Source organism: Ascaphus truei, chromosome 7 (assembly GCF_040206685.1).
Source record: "Ascaphus truei isolate aAscTru1 chromosome 7, aAscTru1.hap1, whole genome shotgun sequence".
Classification (NCBI taxonomy): domain Eukaryota; kingdom Metazoa; phylum Chordata; class Amphibia; order Anura; family Ascaphidae; genus Ascaphus; species Ascaphus truei.
Window position 1 is genome coordinate 39726897 of NC_134489.1, and position 24732 is coordinate 39751628.

Here is a 24732-nt window from a genome sequence, read left to right on the forward strand (position 1 = left end):
GACACTACGGGGGGCGGGGCCAGCGTCAGCAAGGTTGGTTGATCACGCAACATCCGTTGGAACCCGCGTGCGGACCGTTGGTGCACTGCGCAGGCGCTAGAGGCCTGACAGGCGCAAGGGCTGCTGTGAGTTGTAGTTTATCCAACTAAATATTACTTCGGATACGTTGTAACGAGTAGATGTCAGGTATTCCTAGCGCTGTCGGTATGTAGTGATATGCACCAAATTCCTGTCACCTCAGCGGCCCTACATATACCTCCTTATGAATATTGGGAGTTGCCGTTCTTGCTGTTGCATGCTGGGAGTTGTAGTTTTTGGGAGACCTAATGGGCCATGGCTGTGGATGGCTAAATTTGGCCAAACCAGCTGCATGTGAGCAATTGGTCCTTGTCTCACTGACTTACTGCCCCTATGGTGAGAAGTGAGGGGAGCAGCATTAACTTCTAACAATAATACAATAAAAAATACAACTTCCATACTAATAAGTGGACCCTACCCCATGTATTACCATATGGTGATAATGAGTATGCGGACCTTCTTGTTGGGCCAATGAAAGGTATCACCCAACCTACTCTTTTTTCCTGTAATGTGATTTTGTGGCAATGGAATGGTGCAAATGTAATGCATTTTCTCCCCTCCCACAATCCGTCAGCCTCTGTGATATGTTAATATGACTGTAAGGGTGAGCTAAACACTTCTAAAAATAGATGTTAATGTTTCACTGCAGTTATACAGAAAGAAAACTAAAATATAAGTGGGCTCTTTTTATTTTGTCTTTTAGATGCTGCCATTTTGAACTTGTGATGTCATTTATTGCATTGGAAGGCTGCGGTGCATTGAGATTCATTGCTATCTATGACATTGGCAGAGATAACCTCCCTGGACCATGTTCAATGAGATTTCAGGGGGTCCGGGTCAAAAAAAAAAAAAGTGAGACTCCACTGAAGCCGGTTGTGACCGCCGATGCGATGAGACTGTCACCAAATCAGTGAGACTGGCAGGGAATCAGTGGGAGTCTTCCCTCCAACATTGTACTGTGCTGTGGAGTATGTTGGCATTATACAAATTAAAGATCATAATAGTAATATTTGACTAATTAAGAAGAGTATACTGATAGTGTACGTGTGGTCAGTGGACAGAATTAGAATGTGTAGTTCCAGACATCCTGTCCTGGTTCTAATCCAGACCCATCAGCTCTTAAAGAGCCTGAACAATGACACCTCCTCTGCCTAAGGCCTCGTCCCCACTGCGCGTGCGATGTTGTGCGCGGCACGAACCTGATACGGCCCTCTGTGGGACAGGCCCCAGTCAGTGCGTGTGCGCGCTAGCACAAAGCGTGATGGCGCGACCACTTTTCCCAAAGACAAGAAAATTGCCTTTTGGCATGGCGGCAAAGCGATGGCTACGTCACGGTGGCAGTTCAGCCAATGAGGGTGAACCAGCGCAACGCCCTTCCCGTCGCGAGTGATCCGAAGTCCTTCATATAGCTTGGTTGAAGGGCACAAGTGCCGCCAGGCGCTCTGTCGCCCGCGCGACGTGCTCACTGCTGCCGTAGCCTAATGCAAGCCAGGCTCTACCTGCCGTAAATAAAATGTGCTACCGGAAATAAAAAACGCAAACGTTTATTTATATATATAAAAAAAAACATACTGGACTGCGAGAGTGAAAAGAGGTTTGGTAAAAAAAGGGCAAGAAATGTGTGTTGTACAATTAAACGGAGAGTCGCTGCTAATTCCGTCTGCCGCTGTACAAGGCGCAAAGACTTCTAACATGTTCTGGGTGTTTAGACATCATCCACATCTTAGAGTGTCTGCTCCACTGTCAATAGGTATACGGATGAGCACAATCAGGCAGGCTTCGCTTTCTCTCTTCCTAAATTTAATCTTTCTGCATTAGTCATCTTCATTAACCCTGTGGCTACAGAGCCAACAACCTTTTTAATGCTATCTTCTTCATCCCTTTTGTAAGAAATCCTATCCTAGTCTTCCCCCGCCTGCCCTCCTACACACAGTGTATGTTTCACAAGATTATGTGTCAGCTCTTGAGGCTAGCTCTCTGACGGAGAAGTTCCTAGGAGTAGGAGGTTGCATTCTTTATATGCGAGGTGAAAAAAAAGAGCTTAAGTCCTTGTGAGGAAATACACTTAGAAAAGAGCATGCTTGTGTATGTGATATTTTGTATATAAGAGACTGGTCTAGCACAATGTTAGACGTGTCACCGGACACGGACACAATCTAGGAGAACGCTTGTCACCTTGATGTAAATACCATATGTCTGTAAGTGACTTTGAAGAATAACACTTCTGTATCTGCCAAAACATGAGTGCTGCGATGTATGAATCTCGGAAGAAGAGATTGGAACTCAGCCGGCGGTTGGTTGGTTGCTGGCTCTAGATTGTGAAGCTGGAAGCAGTTTGCCAGTCAGGCATAATACGCTTATGTGGATGCATGTTCTTGCCTGTAATGCTCAGCGTGATGGTTATTTGTCTTATTCTGTACCCACAAGAAACGTCATATGCCGGTACCATCCGTTCAGAGAGCGTTCACTGCTGCCAGCACTGTATTTGCAGCCAAAACATCTTCCCTTGCTCTTGTGACATCTGTCCTTCTGTATTGGGAGGTCCATGTTATTGGTGGCTCTCGCTGCTCGGGAATGGATCTACGAGTCTTCTTTATATGAGCTGCTCTCAGTCCAGGGCCTGAAACCTCCTCTCCATTCACCCTCCAGAATCCCTTTGTGTCCTGCCACGTACAACTCTTGTTCACTGAGTGGAAATAACCAGGGACAAAAAGAGACATCCAGTGTGAGGTCCACGTTCTGAGAAGTGACGAGAGCATTAGCACAAAGACCTTCTCTGCCTGTCTTCCCCCCCATTTCCCTCCCACCCCTCATCATATAACTTTTGTCAGACTACTGCCTTTCTCTTGCAAAACGTAACAATGAAACTGCAGCATTCACACAGCCACCTCTGGGGTGGAATATTGACAGCACGTGTCTGCTGCTCCTGTCTGCATGGCAGATTGTTATAATGCTTGGAAGCATAAAACATGGATTGAGAGTCATCATCTTCTTGCAACACACAACAGCGCTTCCCTGCTGGCAGGCGAAAAATATGTCACCTTCATCATGTAATCATGTTTGTAAAACGATCTTTGTGTAACTTGCGGAAGAAATTTGCACTGGAGTGTAACGCACAGCTCACAATCAGATTGCAAGCTCTTCGGGAACCCATGCTCTGCTGCACAGTTTACTGCACAGCACTGAATACATTTGCAGTATTAAACGTTTTACAGTTTCCCAATAATAGCCAAAGTTGTTTTGTATGATGCAAAATGAACAAAAGCGGAAAAAAAATAATAATATAAAAACCTCGCATTATTGCATCCTATCGGCCAGGCTTCTATTGTAAGAAGAAGATATTTTGACATTTGTGAATTACTCTTAAGGGTGTTGTATATTTCCTAATGTGTCAAGGAAAAAGTGGGGCAAATTAATTATACCATATTTATCAAATAAAATGTATTTGAAAAGGGAGAAGGTATTAGTATCATATATAATATATAATAATAATGTAATACCTTTCATTCGTTTCTCTTGTCTCGTTTCTTCCCCCTTATAGCTCCTCTGTTCTCCTCCTCTCTCCTGCTGTTAGCACCAGCTGGTACGAAGATTTCCTCTCAATGTAGCTGAGCAAATCATTCACCCGCCAGTCTCCCTGCGAAGAATTGGGTTACCCTGCTACGTTCTCTTTGATACTCTCTGACACTGCGCATCTGTGTTTGTGGTAGCATAATAAATACAGAACGGGAAATACCTTTGATTTCAACATCTGAGAAATGAGAGGGAAGTTCCTACTGATTTTGTTGAAGGACAAGATAGCCAATAAAAAAATTAATAATAATAATAATAACTTTATTTCATATAGGGCTTTTCTCCCAATGGGACTCAAAGCGCGTCATAATTACAGCACAGCGCGTGGTACGCAGCACATAGGAATGTTACAGACACAGCCTCTGCCCCATAGAGCTTACAATCAATGTTTTTGGTGCCTGAGGCACAGGGAGATAAAGTGACTTGCCCAAGGTCACAAGGAGCCGACACCGGGAATTGAACCAGGTTCCCTGCTACACACTCAGTGTCATTGTTATCAGAGTCAGTGTCTTTACTCACTGAGCCTTTACTCGCCGAGCCTTTACTCACTGAGTGCAGAGCCTTTACTCACTGAGTACTGAGCCTTTACTCACTGAGTACTGAGCCTTTACTGGCCGAGCCTTTATTCACTGAGTACTGAGCCTTTACTCGCAAATCTTTACTCACTGAGTACTGAGCCTTTACTCGCAAATCTTTACTCACTGAGTACTGAGCCTCTACTCGCTGAGCCTTTACTTACTGAGTACTGAGCCTTTACTCGCTGAGCCTGTACTCGCTGTGCTTTTACTCGCTGTGCCTTTACTCGCTGTGCCTTTACTCGCTGTGCCTTTACTCGCTGAGTATTGAGCCTTTACTCGCTGAGACATTACTCGCTGAGTATTGAGCCTTTACTCGCTGTGCCTTTACTCACTGTGCCTTTACTCGCTGAGTATTGAGCCTTTACTCGCTGAGCCTTTGCTCGCTGTGCCTTTACTCGCTGTGCCTTTACTCGCTGTGCCTTTACTCGCTGAGTATTGAGCCTTTACTCGCTGTGCCTTTACTCGCGGAGTATTGAGCCTTTACTCGCTGAGATAGCCAGCATACTTGGTTCCCTGGCCCAATTGGTAAGGAGATGCTGATCAGATAATTACCATTGAATGATTGCATTATATCTCGGTGTCCCCCTTACTTACCTCATATAGCTTCGGAGCGTGCTTGCTTTGCATTGGAACAAAGTAGATAGTAGGGAACCTAACAAATATAAAAATGCAATAAGAGGCCCGGTTAGCTTTCCAGCGTACTCACCGAGAGGCCTCACCTGTTTGGGTTATGAAAGTCACCCAAAATGGTGGCATGACAGATATCCAGCAATGAATAAGAATGTGTCATCAAGTAATAATATACTCACTGGCTTACATTTCCATCCACCTTGCCCAGAACCTCTTTGGGCGCAGGAATATAAGGCCTGCGTTCCATAACCTTGTTCCATGATAAACCCTTACCCTGTGACATCATACGGAGGAGGCACGTCGTTCGCCGTGGCGTCCATTTGTACAATTACCACGTGCGGGTCGTGTATTAGCTGCAAAACAGCCACGTAATACCAACGTGTCACTATCGCAGTGGGTTCCAGAGGAGAAATGAGCAAATACCTTATTTATTAAGTAGACGCAGGTGTAAATAAGGAAGCATTATTTTCGAGTAAGAACTCTAGGACACGGGGTCACTTTCGACAGGGGGGAAGATTCAGTGAGAACAGCTATTTTTTGTGACCAGGTAGTAGATGCACTGAGCAGCCTCCCAGGAGACGTAAAGGGGAACAACAAGAAAGGAACAGGACTCAATGGAGTTCTGAAAGGTTCGGTAATACAGGATAAAAGGTAAGGCGATAAGCGGGGTCAATAACTAATTTATGCATATCATTTATGGTTTAGGGGTTTATGTTTCAAGGCAAAAAAGGTGCAATCCTGGGGCAAAAAAAACAGCATCAAAAAGGGTTTTGAAAACAATAGGATTGTTGCTGCACTTGTTAACCCTTTATGCATAGACAACATAGGGCTTGGCTGGTACCTTTTCAGCCAGCTCTCTGTACTTGGGCTCCAGACTCTTGCATAGACCACACCAGGGAGCAAAGAAGTTGATCATCACATCCTTGTCTCTGTTGTTGACCACGTTGTTAAAGTTGTCTGCCACAATTACCTGGGGGGGGGGGGGGCGTAGAGTCAGCTATCAGTTTCATGGGGGAAACCAGTGGGCTGGAGGGAGGGGACGTGTCCAGCCCCCCGTCTGGTGGACAGATATACTAGCCTGCACTGGACCGGCGTTCTCCTCCGGCACCGGCTGGGATCGGAAGTAACGCTTTAATTTCCCGTTGAAATATTGTTGTAGGAAACGCTCCAGCGCCGTCCCGTCTCTCCTGCGTGGGCACAAGTTGCTGCTTATACAGACCCCGATAATTACAGGAAAGCAACGCACGGTATCTGGACCCCCCCTGGCGTTTGGGCGCAGGATACGGGGGGCTCCGCTTCTTTCTGTTTTACAAACTCTATCTGCGGCTACTCGTTTATTCCCAGATGTACAGCTCCACTTTCTTTGCAGAGCAGGCCGCCAATTCCTGTCCTCAAGGGCCACCAACAGGTCAGGTTTCAAGGATATACCTGCTTCAGCACAGGTGGTCCAATCAGTTGCTCAGTCAACGATTGGCCAACTCCAGTCCTCAAGGGCCACCAACAGGTCAGGTCTGAAGGATATCCCTGCTTCAGCACAGATGGCTCAGTCGAAGACTGAGACGATGATTGAGCCACCTGTGCTGATGCAGGGATATTCTTCAAACCTGGCCTGTTGGTGACCGTTGTGGACTGAGTTTGGGACCCCTATTGTACAGCTTTAAAACAAAGTTTTTAAAAAAATGTATTTGATTGATTAAGGCCCCTGTCTACTAAACAACCTTCTGCCACAAGACAGACACCTTACCGCTCATTAACTTGTATAGCCTGTATGGTGTCTCCCAGTGCCGGGTAAAAGTCCCTAATAAAAGCTGTATGTATTATACGGGCGGCTCAGAGAATTACTCCGCCGTTCAAGCCTCATAAATATGAACCATATCTGCAATGATGACACTAGCTCAGCATTTTAGGGGATGTGTTCCAAGGGTGAATGTCTTATTTTAGTGACACCTCACAATTTCCCACTGCCTTATTGTGATTCCTCTGACTGCTGCTTTATTAGGGATATCACACGGCAAATGTTTGGTGAGCATTAAACGAGTTTTGGCAGAGAAGTGGTTGATGGTGCAGTATATAGCTGCTGACCTCAGCACTGGATGCTTTTAAACACCACTGCACAAATTAATTAGCACACTGATACACATACACAATGATGCTCACACGGATACACACACACACACAATGCTCACACTGATACACACACACACACACACAATGATGCTTTCACGGATACACACACACACACACAATGCTCCCACTGATACTCACACACACAATGATGCTCACACAATGATGCTCACACACAATGATGCTCACACTGAAACACACACACAATGATGATCACACTGATACACACAATGATGCTCGCACTGAAACACACACACAATGATGATCACACTGATACACACACACAGTGATGCTCACACTGATACACACACAATGATGCTCACACTGAAACACACACCCACAATGATGCTCACACTGATACACACACACAATGATGCTAACACTGATACATACACACAATGATACTCACACTAATGCACACATACACACACACGCAATTATGCTCACACTGATACACACACACTGATACATACACACAATGATGCTCACATTGATACACACACACGCAATGATGCTCACACTGACACATACACACACTTGCAATGATGCTCACACTGATACACACACAATTATGTTCACACTGATACACACACACAGTGATGCTCACACTGATACACACACAATATTGCTCACACTGATACACACAGTGATGCTCACACTGATACACACTGATAACACACACACACTAATATATACCATGATCTGCATGTATTTGCACACTCAGACACATACAAAGATACACAAAGACCCGTACCATATACTGCTGACAATGTAAGCCGGGGCTGCTTTGATTATTTGGGTGCTACGCCCCTGTGTATGATCTGATACTCACGTGAACGCCTCTCTCATCACATATTTGTGGCCCTCCGTGGTCCTTATCACCACGTCTGGCAGCTCTCCGGACCCGCTCTGCATCCCGTAATCAGGCAGCTCAAACCAAAACTCCTGGCGGTTTGCGATGGCGTAGGACAGCGTCTCACCCGCGCCCCGAAACTTCTTGGCAACCATCATTATTCTAATAATAACAATGTATTCTTTTTTTACGGCTAAGGGGGTTATCCCTTAAACTGCAATAGTGCCGATCAGGGCACTATCGCATGGAAACGCCCACTGACTTTAATGGGAGTTTCTTTGCGACAGTGCCCTGATTGGCACTATCACTTGACTGAATAACCCCCTAAGAGTTAACACAGCACTGAAGACAGCAGTATACAGAATGGAAATGAATGGCCCTGAAAGATACTTGGCACCTATATATGTCACCACTTCAACCCGTGGAAACGATGACCGCATAACTTTGAATACAGTTTCCTTGGCATTGTAAAGTTCAGCCTATTGTTCTCCTAACAGTTTAAACGCAGCGTGACACAGAAACGTGGGGATTAGTGCTGGAAAAGAGGCCTTTTCCACTGGGTTAAACCTAGCGGTGGGGAACGGATTTGGGGGGAGTCACACCTCTAGTGAAACCTCTAGTGAAACCTCTAGTGAAACCCAGCCTGGCCAACAAACTTGTGCCAAATGTTTCCAACCGGAAGAAAGGTTTCTTACATTGGACACTAATGGTGCAATGGTTCGTGCTTTGGACACTAATGGTGCTTTGGACACTAATGGTGCAATGGTTCATGCTTTGGACACTAATGGTGCTTTGGACACTAAGGCCATGATTATACAGGAAAATGCGTGTGGCGCTGTGTGTAGCGGCGCTGTGTGTAGCGGCGCTGTGTGTAGCGGCGCTGTGTGTAGCGGTGCTGTGTGTAGCGGCGCCGCGCGCCTGAAAAACATTATTTAAAAAAACAATAGCAGCGCTTATACTTGTTGCGGCGTGCGCGCCGCGTGGCACTGCAGGGCGGATGTCTCCTGGCACGATCCTCAGATTTGTTCTTCCCTGGCGCCGCCGCGTCACGTGAGCAGTTGCAGCCAATGAAGGCGAACCGCTCACGGCCACGCCTAGCTTTGCAGTTTCCCTGGTAAAATCAAGATGCCGCTCTGCGGCAGCGTGAGGGTGATGTCACCGGATCGTGCTACCGCTCTGCGGCATCTGCTATCATCCAGCCCTAATGGTGCTTTGGACACTAATGGTGCAATGTTTCTTACATTGATCACTAATGGTGCAATGTTTCTTACATTGATCACTAATGGTGCAATGTTTCTCACATTGGACACTAATGGTGCAATGTTTCTTACATTGGTCACTAATGGTGCAATGTTTCTTACATTGGTCACTAATGGTGCAATGTTTCTTACATTGGACACTAATGGTGCAATGTTTCTCACATTGGACACTAATGGTGCAATGATTCTTACATTGGTCACTAATGGTGCAATGTTTCTTACATTGGACACTAATGGTGCAATGTTTCTTACATTGGACACTAATGGTGCAATGTTTCTTACATTGGACACTAATGGTGCAATGTTTCTTACATTGGACACTAATGGTGCAATGTTTCTTACATTGGTCACTAATGGTGCAATGTTTCTCACATTGGACACTAATGGTGCAATGTTTCTTACATTGGTCACTAATGGTGCAATGTTTCTTACATTGGACACTAATGGTGCAATGTTTCTTACATTGGACACTAATGGTGCAACGTCCATTAGCCATGGGGTGGGCCACTCCAGACCCGAAGGGCCACCAACAGGCCAGGTTTTCAGAATATCCCTGCTTCAGCACATTTGGCTCAATCAGTCCTTGCTTCAGCACAGATGGCTCAATCAGTGGCTTTGAGCCACCTGTGCTGAAACAGAGATAGCCTAAAAACCTGACCTGTCAGTGGTCCTTCTGGACTGGAGTAGCCCAGCCCTACTATATACAAAGACAGCAACGCAAGGCTACTTTTATGAGGGAACTGCATTATTGCGCCTTTTTGTGACACCATTTTTTTTCAGTGGCAACAAGAAACGTGATAGAGGGTTTCCTCTGCCTGCCTCGGCTGTGGCACTGGAATGCACTTCTGTGTCTCCGCGTACCTGTTTCTCCAGTAACTGGTCCCTCTGGGGTTCTTGGTATAATCCACGTTGTAAAAAGCCAGCATCAGATCTTTCTCTCGGAGCTGCTCTCGATTTTCCAGAGTCATAACCGGGCAAAGGCCGGAGCTGGAAAGTCAAAGAGGAAACTCAGAATCCGTTTTGGGAAGTGTGTGGAACTAGCGGGATCTAAAAATGGCCACCGGGAGCTAACACCAAGAAAAATCAGCCACGTTTTCAATGTCAACATATAAAGGGAGACATCTAAGTAAGGCCGCGCTTATAGTGCTGGAGATGCGACGTCGCCCGAAAGCAAATGCATTGCTGCCGCGTGCGCTTATAGTAAGCGCGACGGCGACAATGCGACGGAGCGAAAACTGGTAGCCGGCAAAATTTGATTTTTCAAGGGCTGTCGCCTCGTGACGGGCCTTGAACCAATCAAATGGCCGGAAACGCGCGTCGCCGCCGCCCCCCGGCGAAATATAACTTTCGCCGGTGGCGACGGGTGACGTCACCCGTCGTGTCGCCGTTGCCATCGACGACACTATACACGCGGCCTAACTGCAAAACTGGAGCAAAGACAATGCAGCAGATTTATATAACACGGAAGTGACCCGAGACATGGGGACGACTGGTTTACAGGAACATAAAGTACTTAGGCATGTTCCTTACATGTTCTTCTGAATAAACTTCTTAATTCGTGCCACTGAGAAGGGCCCCTTAAACGTCACCGCGCCGTCTTCAAACTTGTTGTGCAGGTGCGGTGGTCGGAAGAGGACGATTCCTCTAAGCAAAGGCAGAAGGGATCAGATCACTACGTGAGTTACTGAACTCCTGGATATGAACGTATGGATTCCATGGTGCAGACCAAACGGCCCCCAACGCCTGTCTCCCATCACATACGTGGCATTTCAGGGAGATTAGAGAACAGAGTATCTATGGGACAAGAGCGCCCCTGTCACCAACTCCCTGCTTCTGTCATTATCAGCTGCATGTAATCTAAGCATCGAGGCGGCGTGTATGTCTAATACAGCAGCGTCTAATGGTCTTGCCATCTGAGTCCACCATCTTTATTGCCACCCATATAGATTTACTATAAATAAATGAAAAACAGCCTTAAATGCCCGCAAAAAAAACATCCAGTATTTAAACTTTTCATTATACAACATGTTAGTGTTGCCAGGGGTTAATTGTGCGTTTTAAGTGTAGAAGGGGATTACACCCCAACTCATATATTACACAAAACAAAAGCCCTTCCAGATTTGTGCAGCAAATGGAGATTTTTTTACTTCTTGCCCCTCCTGAAAAATCTATATTTTCTGTATATCTAAAGTGCAGCCAAAGGCTGGTTGTCCCCTGGTGTATTTCCCAGGTGTTCTCGCTGGGTTCTTGCTGCCCACTCACTCGGTGTCTATGCCTTGTCTCTGCAGGAGCTCTGGGACCGAGGTATAAGCAAACCTGTAGATTTCAAGAGCGGACTCTGCCTTCAGGAACTTGTGCAAGTTGGGACTTCTCCTGTCTGCAAAGAACCCTGTAAGTAAATGAGATATTCTGTGTGAGGAGTGATGCGCAGGTGTGCATGGAATTAACGAACTAATAATAACTTTATTGCATATAGCGCTTTTCTCCCAATGGGACACAAAGCGCGTCACAATCACAGTACAGTGCGCGGTACGCAGCACGTAGGAATGTTAAAGACACAGCCCCTGCCCCGCAGAGCTTACAATCTATATTCAGGGAGGTAAAGTGACTTGCCCAAGGTCACAAGGAGCCGACACCGGGAATTGATCCAGGTTCCTCTGACACTCACTGAGTGGCACATTCAGACCTCGACTTTGAAGCCAACGGTGCCTGTGCTTGTTGGGAAATGGCCTATGTACATGACCTGAATGAGGGAGCTAATAGTTTTTTTATTCCCTGTATATGTATCGTTTTATGTATTGTATATTGTTTAGACAGTTAGAAATACCTAGTGTTCTCCATTCATATACACATGATGTTGTAGTGCTGCCCAATAACACGTACCCACAGTGCTGGCATCTGTGTCCTTTAGGAAGTTTTCCAGTTGCTCCAAGGATCGAATCTCCTGGGAGTTTGGCATTGTCTGTTTCCTTATGTACCGGACAATAGAAGCTACAAGAGAGAAATGGATACACATAGGGTGGCCAGGTGTCCAGTATTGAACCGGACTGTCCTGTATTTGGATACTCTGTCCAGTAAAAAATTAGAGGTAATACTGGACATGTATGTGTATACCGGTATTACCTCTCTGTACGTGTATGTGTCCGGTATTACCTCTCTGGACGTGTATGTGTCCGGTATTACCTCTCTGGACATAGTGACCTGACCGGCTTGGGGGGCCGCGGGATTTCCCTGAGCAGGGAGAGAGCAGGGCTATTGCTAGGGGCAGGGCAGCTTTCTCCATCCTGATTGGCTGCATTACCCAGCAGCAGCCAATCAGGAGGAGGTGTCAGGAGCCGGGGGGTGGGGCCAAGAAGAGGAAACAGCATGGAGCAGTGAGAGATGTGTGTGCCTCGAGTGCGTCGCACCTTTCCCCAATGTGCAGTATTTCTGGAGAAGCCGCCTGGCACCCCTAGATACAATGTATCAAAGGATTCCTATCCAGCGGTTGGGCGGGTCCTGGTCCTTGTGCAGTTACCTGCAGTGAAAGAGCCTTGATAGGTCCCGGCTTCTGCCCCTCTGCGGAAAAGCTTCAGGGTGGGGTAAGTGGCGATCTTATACGTTCGGCAGATCTTTGCAGTTGCCGTGCAATCCACCTAGGTACAATTGTAACAACATGAAATGACGGACTCTACCAGCAGCTGTGAGCCGCCCCGCATGGTAACGCTCCGCCAAATACCTTCACCAGAACGCCAACGCCGGCCAGTCTGATAGCGGCTTCTTCAAACTCAGGGGCCAGCCGCATACACTGCCCGCACCTGCAACAACGAGCAAGGCAGTCTTTCAATGGGAAATACAATGAACCCCGTTTGCTACGAGTCACCCACTTTCATGCAGTAAATCAAAAGTGAAGCTCACCATCAATACACATAGAAACTGACGGCAGAACACAGCCACACACACTGACTATTCTCTTACCTGCTGTGAAACCTCCGAGCCTATTACAGGGGCGGCCAACTCCTGTCTCAAGCACCCAACAGGTCAAGTTTTAAGGACATTCCAGCATCAGCACAGGTGGCTCAATCAGTGGCTCAGTCTTTGACTGAGCCACTGATTGAGCCATCTGTGCTGAAGCAGGGACTGATTGAGCCACCTGTGCTGATGTAGGGACTGGTTGAGCCACCTGTGCTGATGCAGGGGCTGATTGAGCCACCTGTGCTGAAGCAGGGACTGGTTGAGCAACCTGTGCTGAAGCTGGGATATCTGTAAAACCTGACCTGTTGGGGGGGGGGAGAGGAGTCTCGAGGACTGGAGTTGAGCCCCCTGCCCTATTAGATCCTCAGATTTCTTTCATATTTAGGTTACTCTTGTATCTATCCCAAGCAGTTGTAAACTCCCGGACTGTATTAGCTTCAACCACCCCTGCCTGGAGGCTGTTCCGTGAATCCACACCTTTTCTGTAAAGTACTCCTTCACATTCCCCCGGAGACCACACCCATCGGCTTCAGACTGACCACTAGAGGGACTGGCTTTCCCAGTGCATTGCTTGCCCTGGTATCACAGCGTAGGCTAAACTCATGCATATAAGTCCGTGTTTACAGTAATCGCGCGCGCGACGGAGCTCATAGCGTGACGGGAGCGACAGGCTCGAGCGATTGCTAAAACATAGTGGTTCAGGTGATGGGGAGGCGTGGCCGTGACATCACGGCTGGTTCGCCCTCATTGGCTGAACCACTCATGTGACGCGGCTGTTGCTTGAAAAGACCGAAAATGTTGTCTTTCCAAAACGCGGTCGGGCCTCATCGTTCGCGCAGTCACGCGCACAATGGGCGGCTTCATAGGATTGAGGTTGGTTGTTCACGGCCTAACACCGCTCCAAAGCTATCACTTTATTGATTGATACATGTATCTATCCTTCCTGATTAACCACCCGTGTCAAACTAATTAATGAGCTCCTTACATTTGACAAACATCATGTTGTGGAACGCAGCTTTTCCCATGCATGTGTGCTCATTTGCATGTCATTACCCAGAATCCCTGGCTATTTTTACTTGGTGTACCCCTATTCCAAGCAAAGTTGACTTTTTTTTTTGCCTTGATACCTATACTCAGCGCCATTTTTGTGGGGGAACTCCATTCTGTCACCTTTTCTTTGAGCACGAGAGCTGCCAATGCCCACCGAACGTTGCTGTATGAAATAAATCACATTTTATTGATAAAGGAAGACCGAAGTGTTGGTCTCCGCACAGACCTTCATCAGGACCCCAAAACCATAGCGCCTTTTTTTTGCTTTAGTTCCAGCCGCTTTTTATAGGGATCAACTAGAAACTCCATATAGCGATGATAAAATCATTAGGTATTGGGATGTAATAATACTAACTGGGAGAGAGGGATACATGCTTTTCTATCATATTTCTTCCTTTCAAGCTTAATAGTTTATTGTAGTTTAGATATACATTTATTTTGATTTGGTTAGGGTTACGGGCACTTTTTCTCCTACAAAAACACCACTGTGTATAACTATTGCACACAGTGCAGGTAAAAAAGGGTTTTGTATGGGTTGTTCGTCCCAGGGATGCCATTTTTTTGGCTTTCCCGGAAAATCTTTCTTTTTAAACCTCCCTTTTCTCTACCCCCCCCCCCGATGATCCAATGGGATCCACTCCCTTCCACGCCCATTAAATCCCCAAATTTCCTCCAACCAATCGCCTTCCAGAATGTCCCCTGCTTTGCGATGCCAAGTGTCGCCTCACCTGGGAGTGAAGAATTGCACCAGCAGCATCTTCTGGCTGTGCAGCTCTGCCTGGAACATACTGTCAGAGCGCAGCAGCATCACAGCACGAGGGGGCACAGAGCATAGGGACAAAGGGCTCCGCAGCCACATGTGGATCTGCAGCAGGGCAGCTGCAAAACAGGGCCAGTGCCTCTCAGCGACGATCCCCTTCATCCTGCTCCTGGGGGGGATTCCGGGGCTGTGGGCTGCATCCGAGGGGCTTTGGCACTTCTGCAGACCCCTCTGATGCACCCTGTGTATATAGTGGGCATGGAGTGTGGTTCTTATTGGAAGGCTCCGGACGTGACCCAACCCCCTTCCTATTATTCCCTTCACATGGCTTCTCTTTTTTTGTGTTCGCCTGAGCAATACTCTGGGAAATGAGGCATTTTAACAATAGCTGGGGGCAATAAGGACAATAAAAAATCCAGCATGTGTTCTCTCCTCCTCCTCCCCCCCCCCCGGGAGCATTGGAGCACAATGCTTGATTGTCACCATGCTGTGCTGGGATCCAAATATCTGCGTATCCCCAGCCTGCATCACTAACGTGCTTTGCTCATCACAGTAAATAAATAATAATGATGTCACCTTTTCATGAAGCTGGAACGATCTGTTCAGTGACACTTTTCTTTATATACAGTAACCTCCATACAATGCCCCCCAATGCCCTCCTCCTGTTTCTGTCTGCTCACATGCCAATTAGATTGTAAGCTCTTCGACGCAGAGGACTCCTTTCTTCTAATGTTACATTAATACGAACACGGGATACAGAGCGCAAATACTTTCTGGCGTAGGTAGAAAAGAGACGGGAATATAGGGCACTATATACCGGGGAGTGTTTGTGTAAATGTAAGAGTATTTTCATCGGAGCTGCACTATTCCCAAAGGTCACATTGTTTATTGTCCATTTGTGGTTAAACTTATCCACTGGGTTTATCACTTTAGTTTTTAGGAATTTTACTTATGCTGTTTTAAATTCACATCATTTTCATTGTAAGGCCCGGGCCATAGAGGGGTGAGGAGTTCCGAGTCGCGCTGACGCTGAGGCTCGCCTGCTGAAATCGGCGCGATTTCATGCCCATGCAGGCGAGCCAGCGGGCGCGATCGGAGGCGGGGGGAGACTGAGGGAGGCGGGGCAGTGACGTCGCTGGGCCAATCGCCCGCGACGCACTGACGTCGACGTCACGGCGCTGACGTCACGGCGCCGTGATGTTGACGCAGCTCCGCGCTGATTGGATGTTTTTAGCCGACAGCGCGCTGAAAAACAGCTTGGCGCTCGGCTGAAAACTCCAGCGCCTCAGCACGCCTGCGGACGCTCGCGTGAGCCCCCTCTCAAGGCATCCTCATTGAGGATGCAGGGGCTCAGCGCGGAGCGTCCGCACGGCTCAGCACGGCCTGTACTTCTATGGACTTGGCCTAAGTGTTATTTGCTCTTAAAGGCACATCACCTTGGTTCAATATTACATTCATTTGTTGATGCACTTTCCCCATCTGTATTATTATATTCACTGTATTGTAATGTATTGTAAAAATGTAAATATGCATGCATTATAAATGTATACTCCAGGCATATCTACTTGTATCTCTAAGATTTTCTGCGTATAAAAGGCACATTGCACATCATAGATTTGAAAATGTTCCAGTGTAAATAACAGGAATTAAAGTGTGTGCGTGTTTGCTTGTGTGTGTCACCAAAATCACGACTCATGGAAATTTTTAAATGAAATTTGGATAAGACTTTGAGAACCCAGGTCTGACTTTGTAAAATGTTAGCAAAATCATAGAAGTGGGAGTTACACCAAAAGTATTACATTTTATTGTGTCCCTGTAGCAAATCAATCAATAACAATTGATCAGACTGTACACAGAATATCTACTCGTATGTCATGTCCCATTATTATGCTTATGATAATACATTTCTAGTTATTCTGGTTCACTGGACATTTCTTTATTTTCAGTACCTTATTCAGATGGATTCTGAATTTGTCAAGTTTAACAATTACAATTACAAATTACAATGACATTTTTATATAAATACATTATTGCGGGCAGTGGGGACATAACATATTTCCCAAATTAGGGAATCGAATGAGAAATACAAGCTGGGTTTTAACCTGTTGCAAAGCAACAGCATTTTAAATCATTTTAAAAATGACATTTATTTATTACAGCATAATCTAAAACCTTTGTTTATATCACAATATATGTTGTTGTTTTATGCTGTTACATGGTGGCCTCAATACTATGAGCACTTATTTAGGGTCCTATGTATTATTCGTCCTATGGATATATGCAATATGTCACTTATTGCATGACCTGGCTTGCAGCCAGTGAAAAGACTACAACTCCCATGTTGCCTTGCGCCAGAACGCGACTTTTTCCGGTGTGCTGTGCTGTTGACGTGTCCTTGCTGCCGGAAGTGGCGGGGTTTGGGGGATTGTGGGTCGGTGTGTGAGTGGAGCATTGAGGAGCTGGGAGCCGGTGCGAGGTGAGTGCGGCCCGGGGACAGGCCCGGGAGGGAGAGAGGCCTCGCAGGGGGAGGGGGGAGGTTACGACAGTGATACCCGGGCCAAGCCTGTGGAGGGGGCAGTGATACCTGGGCTGTACCTATTTTTTTTTTCCTTAGGTGGGGCTGTCACCCTTTAGGGGATCATTGGGGAGGGGTCCCCTTTTTAGTGGTGTATAAGGAGGGAGGGGGGGGGGGTCTACATCTCTGGGTGGAGGGTGCCCCTTGCACTGTGCTTCTATCTGTTTAGTTGGAGGTGGAGAGACCCCCTTGCACTGGGGGAATGGTGGGGGAAACTGTCCCTCTTGGGAGGCTGACCCCATCATTGGTGGGACCGTATAAGTGGAAACTGAGGGGGAATCGGTGACAGATGCGCGCTTTATACACACAGAGAGGGAGAGGTAACGCTGCCATGGAATATATACTGTATATGACACACGGCCTCTTCCCGTGGCGCCTGAGCTAGTGACAAGTACATAGTAACACATCACACAAATCGGAGTCTGGGGGACACATTCATTTAGGTTATTGCAATATTTTTTCCTACCTAAATTGTATAGCTTGCATGTGAGACACATTTATGATTTCATTGTAATATTAAAGAATAGTTTATTAAAAATTAAAATATTTGGCATGTTCTTTTCAAAACATGCCAGACTTGTGTAGTAGTCGTCTTTAACTTTCTGTAGTGCTGGCAGTGTGTGATGTGCTGTACATAATATTGATTTACACGTGTTTGTGATTGATTTTAACACGAAATAAAAGATGTCTCCGATGTGGCTGCCACGCCTGAAGGACTCTGGGTAATCTTATACCAGATCCTTTCTCTTCCAGATGAAGACATTCTTTGTTGCAGTTTTGGCCCTTCTGGCTGTTGCCAGATGTGAGGAGGGGGCTAGGCTACTGGCCTCCAAGTCGCTATTGAACCGATATGCCGTGGAAGGGAAAGATTTAACGCTCCAGTACAACATCTATAACGTGGGCTCCAGGTAAGAACGGTTCCACTGACGCATTTCAATGCAACCGTACACAAGAGTTCATCAGAACGTGTTTTAATTAGTGCGTTAAGGTAGGGTTGGCCAACTCCAGTCGTCAAGGGCTACCAACAGGTCAGGTTTTCAGGATATCCCTGCTTCAGCACAGGTGGCTCAGTCAAAGATTGAGCCACCTGTGCTGAAGCAGGGACTGATTGAACCACCTCTATTGATGCTGGGATATGCCGAAATCCTTACCTGTTGTCAAGGTCTTGTAGTCAGGGGCAGTATACCCCAGCATAAGACCAGATTGCAAATGTAAGTGTTAGTTACATTATAATGGACTTAATGTAAATATACGTTGCAGACCCAGGATATCTGGTGTCTTTGTAACCTTCGGTATCACTGTATTGCGCTATGTATCCGTGAGAAGATGGGGGGACTCTTTCTATACACTGCTGCTTAGTTAAAACTGTCAGGGAGCAGAATATTACACCGTATTTTTAAATAAAAGCTTCTCATTGCTGTCTCCCCCTAGCGCCGCTTTGGATGTCGAGCTGTCGGACGACTCTTTCCCCCCAGAGGATTTCGGCATTGTCTCCGGCATGCTGAACGTGAAGTGGGACAGAATTGCACCGTATCCTTTTACAGACGAGTCTGATTTGTAAATGCACTTATCCAAAGGTGTAAACGTTTGCAGGAAATGCGATTTTATATAGAAATATCCATCACACAGCGGCCCAGACTTGGTAAACGGTGCTACATTTTAACACACAACACCCTAGCACAGGGGCGGCCAACTCCTGTCCTCAAGGACCACCAGCTGGTCAGGTTTTAAAGATATTCCTGCTTCAGCACAAGTAGCTAAATCGTTGACTGAGCCACCTGTGCTGAAGCAGTGATATCCTGCAAACCTGGCCCCCTGGTGGCCCTTGAAGGCTGAAGCGCTAATAGACGAACAAACATTTGATATTTTGTCAGGGTGCACAGGGGTATTAAAGATTACTTTCTATGTATTGGGCCGCGTCCATGGTGAGCGCGATCAAAATGCCGTGCCTCAGGCCGGCCATAAATCGCGTGATGCAGAGCGCCGGTGCTCGCAATGCGCGAGAAAACAAATAAATGTGTTGCTGTCGTGCGACGGCCAGGTCGCTCCAATGAGGGCGAACCAGCACGGTGACGTCATGGCCGCGTCCACCTAGAGGGCACAAATCACTCTAGCTAGAGGCGAGCGAGCAGCCACGTGCACGGTCGCGCGCAATCCCACCCTGGCCGCGGCCTTGGATACACGAGCCATTGTGCGTTTGTGTGTAAAACAAAGTGTGTGTCACAGCGGTGTGCGGATCCTCTGCCGTTTCCTGGTATCCCGCCTGGATATTTCTGATGCCACGTTACCGGTCCCTTAACTCCCCACTCCTCAGTGCCAGCAATGTGTCCCACACGGTGGTCCTGAGGCCTTTGAAGGCGGGTTATTTCAACTTCACATCTGCCACAATCACTTACCTGGCGCAGGAGGGAGGGCAGGTGGTGGTGAGTAATACCTACCGCTAAGAACGCGTCGATCACCTGAGGTGGGGGAGGGGAGACATCTCCGTGTCCATGCAGAGCTTTCACCGCCATAGGGGCCCGCGCCGCATTGTACACCACCTTGCAGCATAAAGGGTTTCATTAACATGGCATTAATTAGGGTACTTAACGTATGGCTGTGACAAGCCGCTCCATTTAGTGGACTCATTCAAAGGGTCTTGTGTGTCTTTAATTGTAAAAAGCTTCTTAAAGGAGCACTGGTGGCGACCCTTTTCTTTTATAAGTTTGAAGCAGGGGATCTGCTTCCCGAGAGACTATGAAAGGGAGTGCCGGTATCTCTGTGTGGTTTAAATGTCCTGCGTCACGTGGGCCAATAGAAGGGCGCAAGGGATGATATCACTGTCACGGGAGACCAGGACTATCACACCAGGGATCAATTCGCCAGGCAGAACAACAGAGTTGATCAACTGTAATTTATTGGGGGGGAAAAAAGGTATCCACAACTGTGCACAAACAGACAACACACAGTCCCAACTGGGGTTACCCAATAGAACTAGGCATCGGGACTTCCCTAAAGAGATTTCCCCTGTTCTTTTCCCCACACACTGCCTACTGGGACTGGTTTTCAGGCCAGGGACCAGCACTGGATCTCTACATCTGCACCAGCCAAAGACATAGAACTAGAGCTAGCTAGGGGTCTCCCTCCCCACCTTGTTATACCCCCTGCCACAACAAGGTTACAATAATAGAGAGTTGAGGCCCCTGATTGGTGGGTTTAACTGCAACATGCAGAAAGTTACATGAAAATGGTTAGAGGGAAAGGTCCCAGACACTGCAACATTCCCTGCTGAACGCAACGTTAACCCCTGAAGTGCTGGATCCAGGTTACATAATATACACGCACAGGCGCACGCGTAATGGCGGGCTTGATCTTTATTAAAAGCAGTCACATTTACCACTACCGTCACGGCTTCCTATTGGCCCGCAGGATGCAGGACATTTAAAGCCGCCATATTGATAGCCCCGACTAGGCCCGGTAGTGCCTCTTTAAATAATTCTGCACGTTCAGCTATCCCGTCATAGTTCTGTAAAATGATCTTGTTTGGTGCATTTCATACAGCCCACCCTTAGTTGTATATACCCCGGGCATGGATCTCCCTATATACTGGGTTAGTGAGGCACGGAGGCTGAACAATAACATGGAGTGTAGCAGGGGAACCTGGTTCAATTCCTGGTGCCGATCCGTGTGGCCTTGGGCAAGTCACTTTATCTCCCTGTGCCTCGGTGACCAAAATCATAGATTGCAAGCTCTGCGGGGCAGGAACTGTAACATTCCTATGTGCTGCGTACCGCGCGCTGTACTGTTGTGACGCGCTTTGAGTCCCATTTGGAGAAAAACGCTGTATGAAATAACTTTAGTATTACATTAATGTTTGCAGGTCGGATACAGCAGTGCCCCTGGACAAGGAGGAATCTTGGCTCAGCGTGAATTTGACCGGCGGTTCTCCCCTCACTTTGTAAGTGCTAAGTGATTATGGGTTCGGAAGACTGGGATCTCATGTACATTCCAGAAGAACTTACACGGGACAAATAGAATCAGCAGAATAGACAGGGAGGTTTAGTAATTGGTACACGCTGCCGGCGTCACTCTGTCCTACAGCTTGCCTGCCTTCCAGCACTGCAAGGGTTAAAACAGTGGTCACCATTTAAAATATTTTTTATCCATTAACATACTTCAGAAAAAATAACAATTTTTTGTAAATCCCTATTTTGAGAGCTACAGTTTAAGATTTTTTTTAAAAGGTCGCATCACAGTATCAAAAAGTTTCTCGTTTATTATTAAATTACTAATGACATCAATGTCGGTATGACATCATCCATTTAGATGAACTTGAATTTAAAAAGTCCCTATTGTTACTGTATATTGGTACATTAGTGCCGGGGGGCGCGAGATTCTCTGCGGGGGGCGTGGCATTTAGAGGCCCCGCGCTCTTCCTTAAGGCATTTAAATTAAATGCCGGGGGAACGGCGAAGGCCTCTGTAACTTCTTACATTGGCTCTGGCGGCGCATCGCCATGGGAACGTGGCGTCAAATGACGCGGCGGGGTCGCGTTGCCATGGCAACGTGACGGGAGGAAAGAAAAGGATTGCGCATCCCTGCTTTAGTATAATACCAGTTGATTAACTTACTTCTGTAACAGTCATTCTAAACATCTGTTTACATAACTTGGGACCTAACTGTTTTGCTGAGCAGTTTACACAACGCTCTGCACCCATCCCGAAAATCCAATGGGACTTGAATTTCATTGATTCTAGGGCAGGGGTGGCCAACTCCAGTTCTCAAGAGCTACCGTCAGGATATCCCTGCTTCAGCACAGGTGGTTCAATCATCTTCGACTGAGCCACCCGTGCTGAAGCAGGGATATCCTGAAACCTGACCCGTCGGTGGCCCTTAAGGACTGGAGCTGGGGCCCCCTGTTGTAGAATATTTGTTGGATCCTTGATTTATCTCTTATTTTTTGGTATCATTGATTTATCTTACAAACTAATGTATGTTGAATAGAACATAACGACTTCAGTAGTATTTCTGCTAAATAGAAAACTCGCACTTGGATTGATAAAATGTTTAATTAAAACGATCTTACTAAATGTCCTCAAGCGGATAACTATGTGCCCGAATACAGGAATATGCAGCTGTTTTACCTGGCTAACAGGTACATGCAGTGTACATGGAAACCTCTCTGGGCAATCCATGACCCTCCCCTCCCCCCCCCCCCCTCTAACAGCAGAAGGATAAAGTGACCTCCCCATTAAACCTTTCTCCCTTTCTGTTCCTCAGCTGGACTGGGCAGCTTTTGGGGTGATGACTCTTCCCTCCATCGGAATCCCCCTGCTGCTGTGGTACTCGAGCAAAAGAAAGTACGACACGCCCAAGACCAAAAAGAACTGACGAAAATCCCGAAGCCACTAGCCAAGAAACTCAGGAGACAATAGAAAACATCCATGTGACTGGGACATTGGAGATGTCTCGTAGCGTAACCCGCGCTGCTGTAACTGGACCAGGCCAGCGTATCCCTAATCCCTTCCAATGTCCCCCCGTTAGAAGCCCGTGCCCACCACCCCCTGTAACATTTTCTCAGGTAGAAGATGAGTATCAGTTTTACACCTGCAACAGAAGAAGCTAGATTTCCTGTTTTTACCACTGCTCTGGCACAGGGAGGGTTAACTTGCAGCCCCACCAACTAAATAATTTGTGGGGGGGGGGGGGTTTGTATTCTCAACTTCCATCAGCCTAATATTTGTGGTGAAGACCATTGGGGTCAGCAGGGTCACCGATCTCCTTACCACGAGCACTAGGCTGTTGGCATGTGTGACTCCCATGTGCGCAGTGTTCATGTGACCGCAGCATGGGTAGCCGCCATGCTCCGGCTTACTTGGTCCACACTGGACCAGTGCCACGTGGTTTCTGATGTAGTGTATATCGCTGTGGTTGTGTTGGCACCGATTAGCGTATGTGCACCGCTCTTATTTTGATACCCTGTAACTCACGGAAGATTCAAGGCCATGGACAAAGGGGACGGGTTTTCTAATAAAATCAAAATGGAACCAATTATCGTCACAGCTTTATTTGCGTTCCCTTAGGGTTGTTATCTTAGTGACTGGAACATGTTGGTGTTCCGTTGATGTTACACAGTCAGTATAGTGCATCGACCAGGAGTGGCGAACTCCAGTCCTCAAAGGCCATCAACAGGTGTGGTTTTATGGATATCCTTTCAGCACAGGTGGCTCAATCAGTCCCAGCTTCAGCACAGGTGGCTGTCTTTGACTGAGCCTTAAATCCTTGATATCCTTAAAACCAGACCTGTTGGTGTCGCTTGAGGACTGGAGTTGGCCACTCCTGTTATAGATGTATGAATGGATCATGCTGCTTAGTGTGACTTTCACAAGGATGCGGGGACTGGTTATGGGGAGTAACTGTGGCTACGATGCGGTTAGGTGACCCCATTATTATGATATCCATCCGTTTTTGCTATAACCCGTGGTTTGTTCCTCAAATATACTTCAAGGTCTTGGCCGGTATGAACCGCTGTATGATTTGCCCCCTGTTGTAAAAGCTGCTAAACACATTCTTTTGCTCTTCCATAGACCCTGTGACGTAAATATTGATTTAAGAGGGTGTCGGAGCCCCTTAAAAATTAAAACTAATAGAAGGCACATAATGTTAGCGCTGTATATTAAAGATGCTATATACCCTATTCTGTAGCCGCCTTTTTAAAATAAATGACTGGGCTGCTATCAATAGAGCATGGGGGGGGGGAGGATGTACTCTTTACCAATTAGGTCCAGATTCATTAAACGGTGCAAAGATCTAGCATGCCCAACTATTAATTTCAATGGGAGCTAATGTGCTGCAGCTTGGCACATCTAGTGAATCTATGCCCTAGTCTGTGCTGCTAGTTTGTGTTTTTTAAATATAGATACAGGTAGCATCAATTTACAACGCCGTACCCTGCTGTTTTAGGCTACAACCCTAGTGCCTGCGCTGCACGCGCGCCTGCAAGGCTGGTGGCGCGTGCAGCCGAGTCCCCCGGTCTGCAGTGAGCTGCAGGGGAAACATGGGGGGGAGTGACGGGGGCGCGGCCGTGACATCCATCACCTGGCAGGTTTGCTCCCATTGGGTGAACCGCCAGGGGGTGTGGCCTAGCGCTTCGTCGCGAGTCCTGATCTCAATTTTCTTGAGAGCAGGAGTTTCTGTCGGTGGAACGCGGCGGGCCCCCCTCGCAGCGGGCGCTGCAGTAGCCAGCGGGGACCTGGCCTAAAGCAGCAGTTGAAGCAATATCCTACATGTGTGTTTTTGTTTAATAAATCAGTTCTGTA

At 47.1% G+C, this 24732-nt stretch overlaps 2 protein-coding genes and 1 long non-coding RNA gene across 5 annotated transcripts; 2 read left to right on the forward strand and 1 right to left on the reverse strand.

Moving 5' to 3' along the window:
• Nucleotides 1-39: 39 nt before the first annotated feature.
• On the forward strand, nt 40-4128 carry LOC142499053 (uncharacterized). Of its 2 annotated transcripts, XR_012802612.1 has the most exons (3): nt 60-204; nt 782-1046; nt 3620-4128. It is a non-coding gene; the product is annotated as an uncharacterized LOC142499053 (long non-coding RNA). The 2 variants fall into 2 exon arrangements; XR_012802611.1 differs by lacking the exon at nt 3620-4128 and having other exon boundaries at nt 40-204; nt 782-1085.
• Nucleotides 1652-15300, reverse strand: LOC142499052 (protein disulfide-isomerase A3-like). Of its 2 annotated transcripts, XM_075607838.1 has the most exons (14): nt 14828-15300; nt 12814-12892; nt 12613-12730; nt 11979-12086; nt 11358-11484; nt 10626-10739; nt 9957-10082; nt 7816-7998; nt 5938-6046; nt 5701-5829; nt 5133-5212; nt 4824-4881; nt 3579-3715; nt 1652-2764 (listed from the first exon to the last, which is right to left on the reverse strand). In XM_075607838.1, the coding sequence occupies exons 1-13, from the start codon at nt 15019-15021 to the stop codon at nt 3614-3616; spliced, it is 1527 nt and encodes a 508-aa protein (XP_075463953.1). In that variant the 5' UTR covers nt 15022-15300; the 3' UTR covers nt 1652-2764; nt 3579-3613. The 2 variants fall into 2 exon arrangements, 1 of the variants encoding a protein (XP_075463953.1); XR_012802610.1 differs by having other exon boundaries at nt 1652-2817; nt 4824-5212; nt 5701-6046.
• A 1912-nt stretch (nt 15301-17212) lies between these two features.
• On the forward strand, nt 17213-23465 carry SSR2 (signal sequence receptor subunit 2). The gene is made up of 6 exons (XM_075607839.1): nt 17213-17335; nt 18188-18342; nt 18866-18964; nt 19749-19857; nt 21294-21371; nt 22694-23465. The coding sequence occupies exons 2-6, from the start codon at nt 18188-18190 to the stop codon at nt 22802-22804; spliced, it is 552 nt and encodes a 183-aa protein (XP_075463954.1). The 5' UTR covers nt 17213-17335; the 3' UTR covers nt 22805-23465.
• Nucleotides 23466-24732: the final 1267 nt, after the last annotated feature.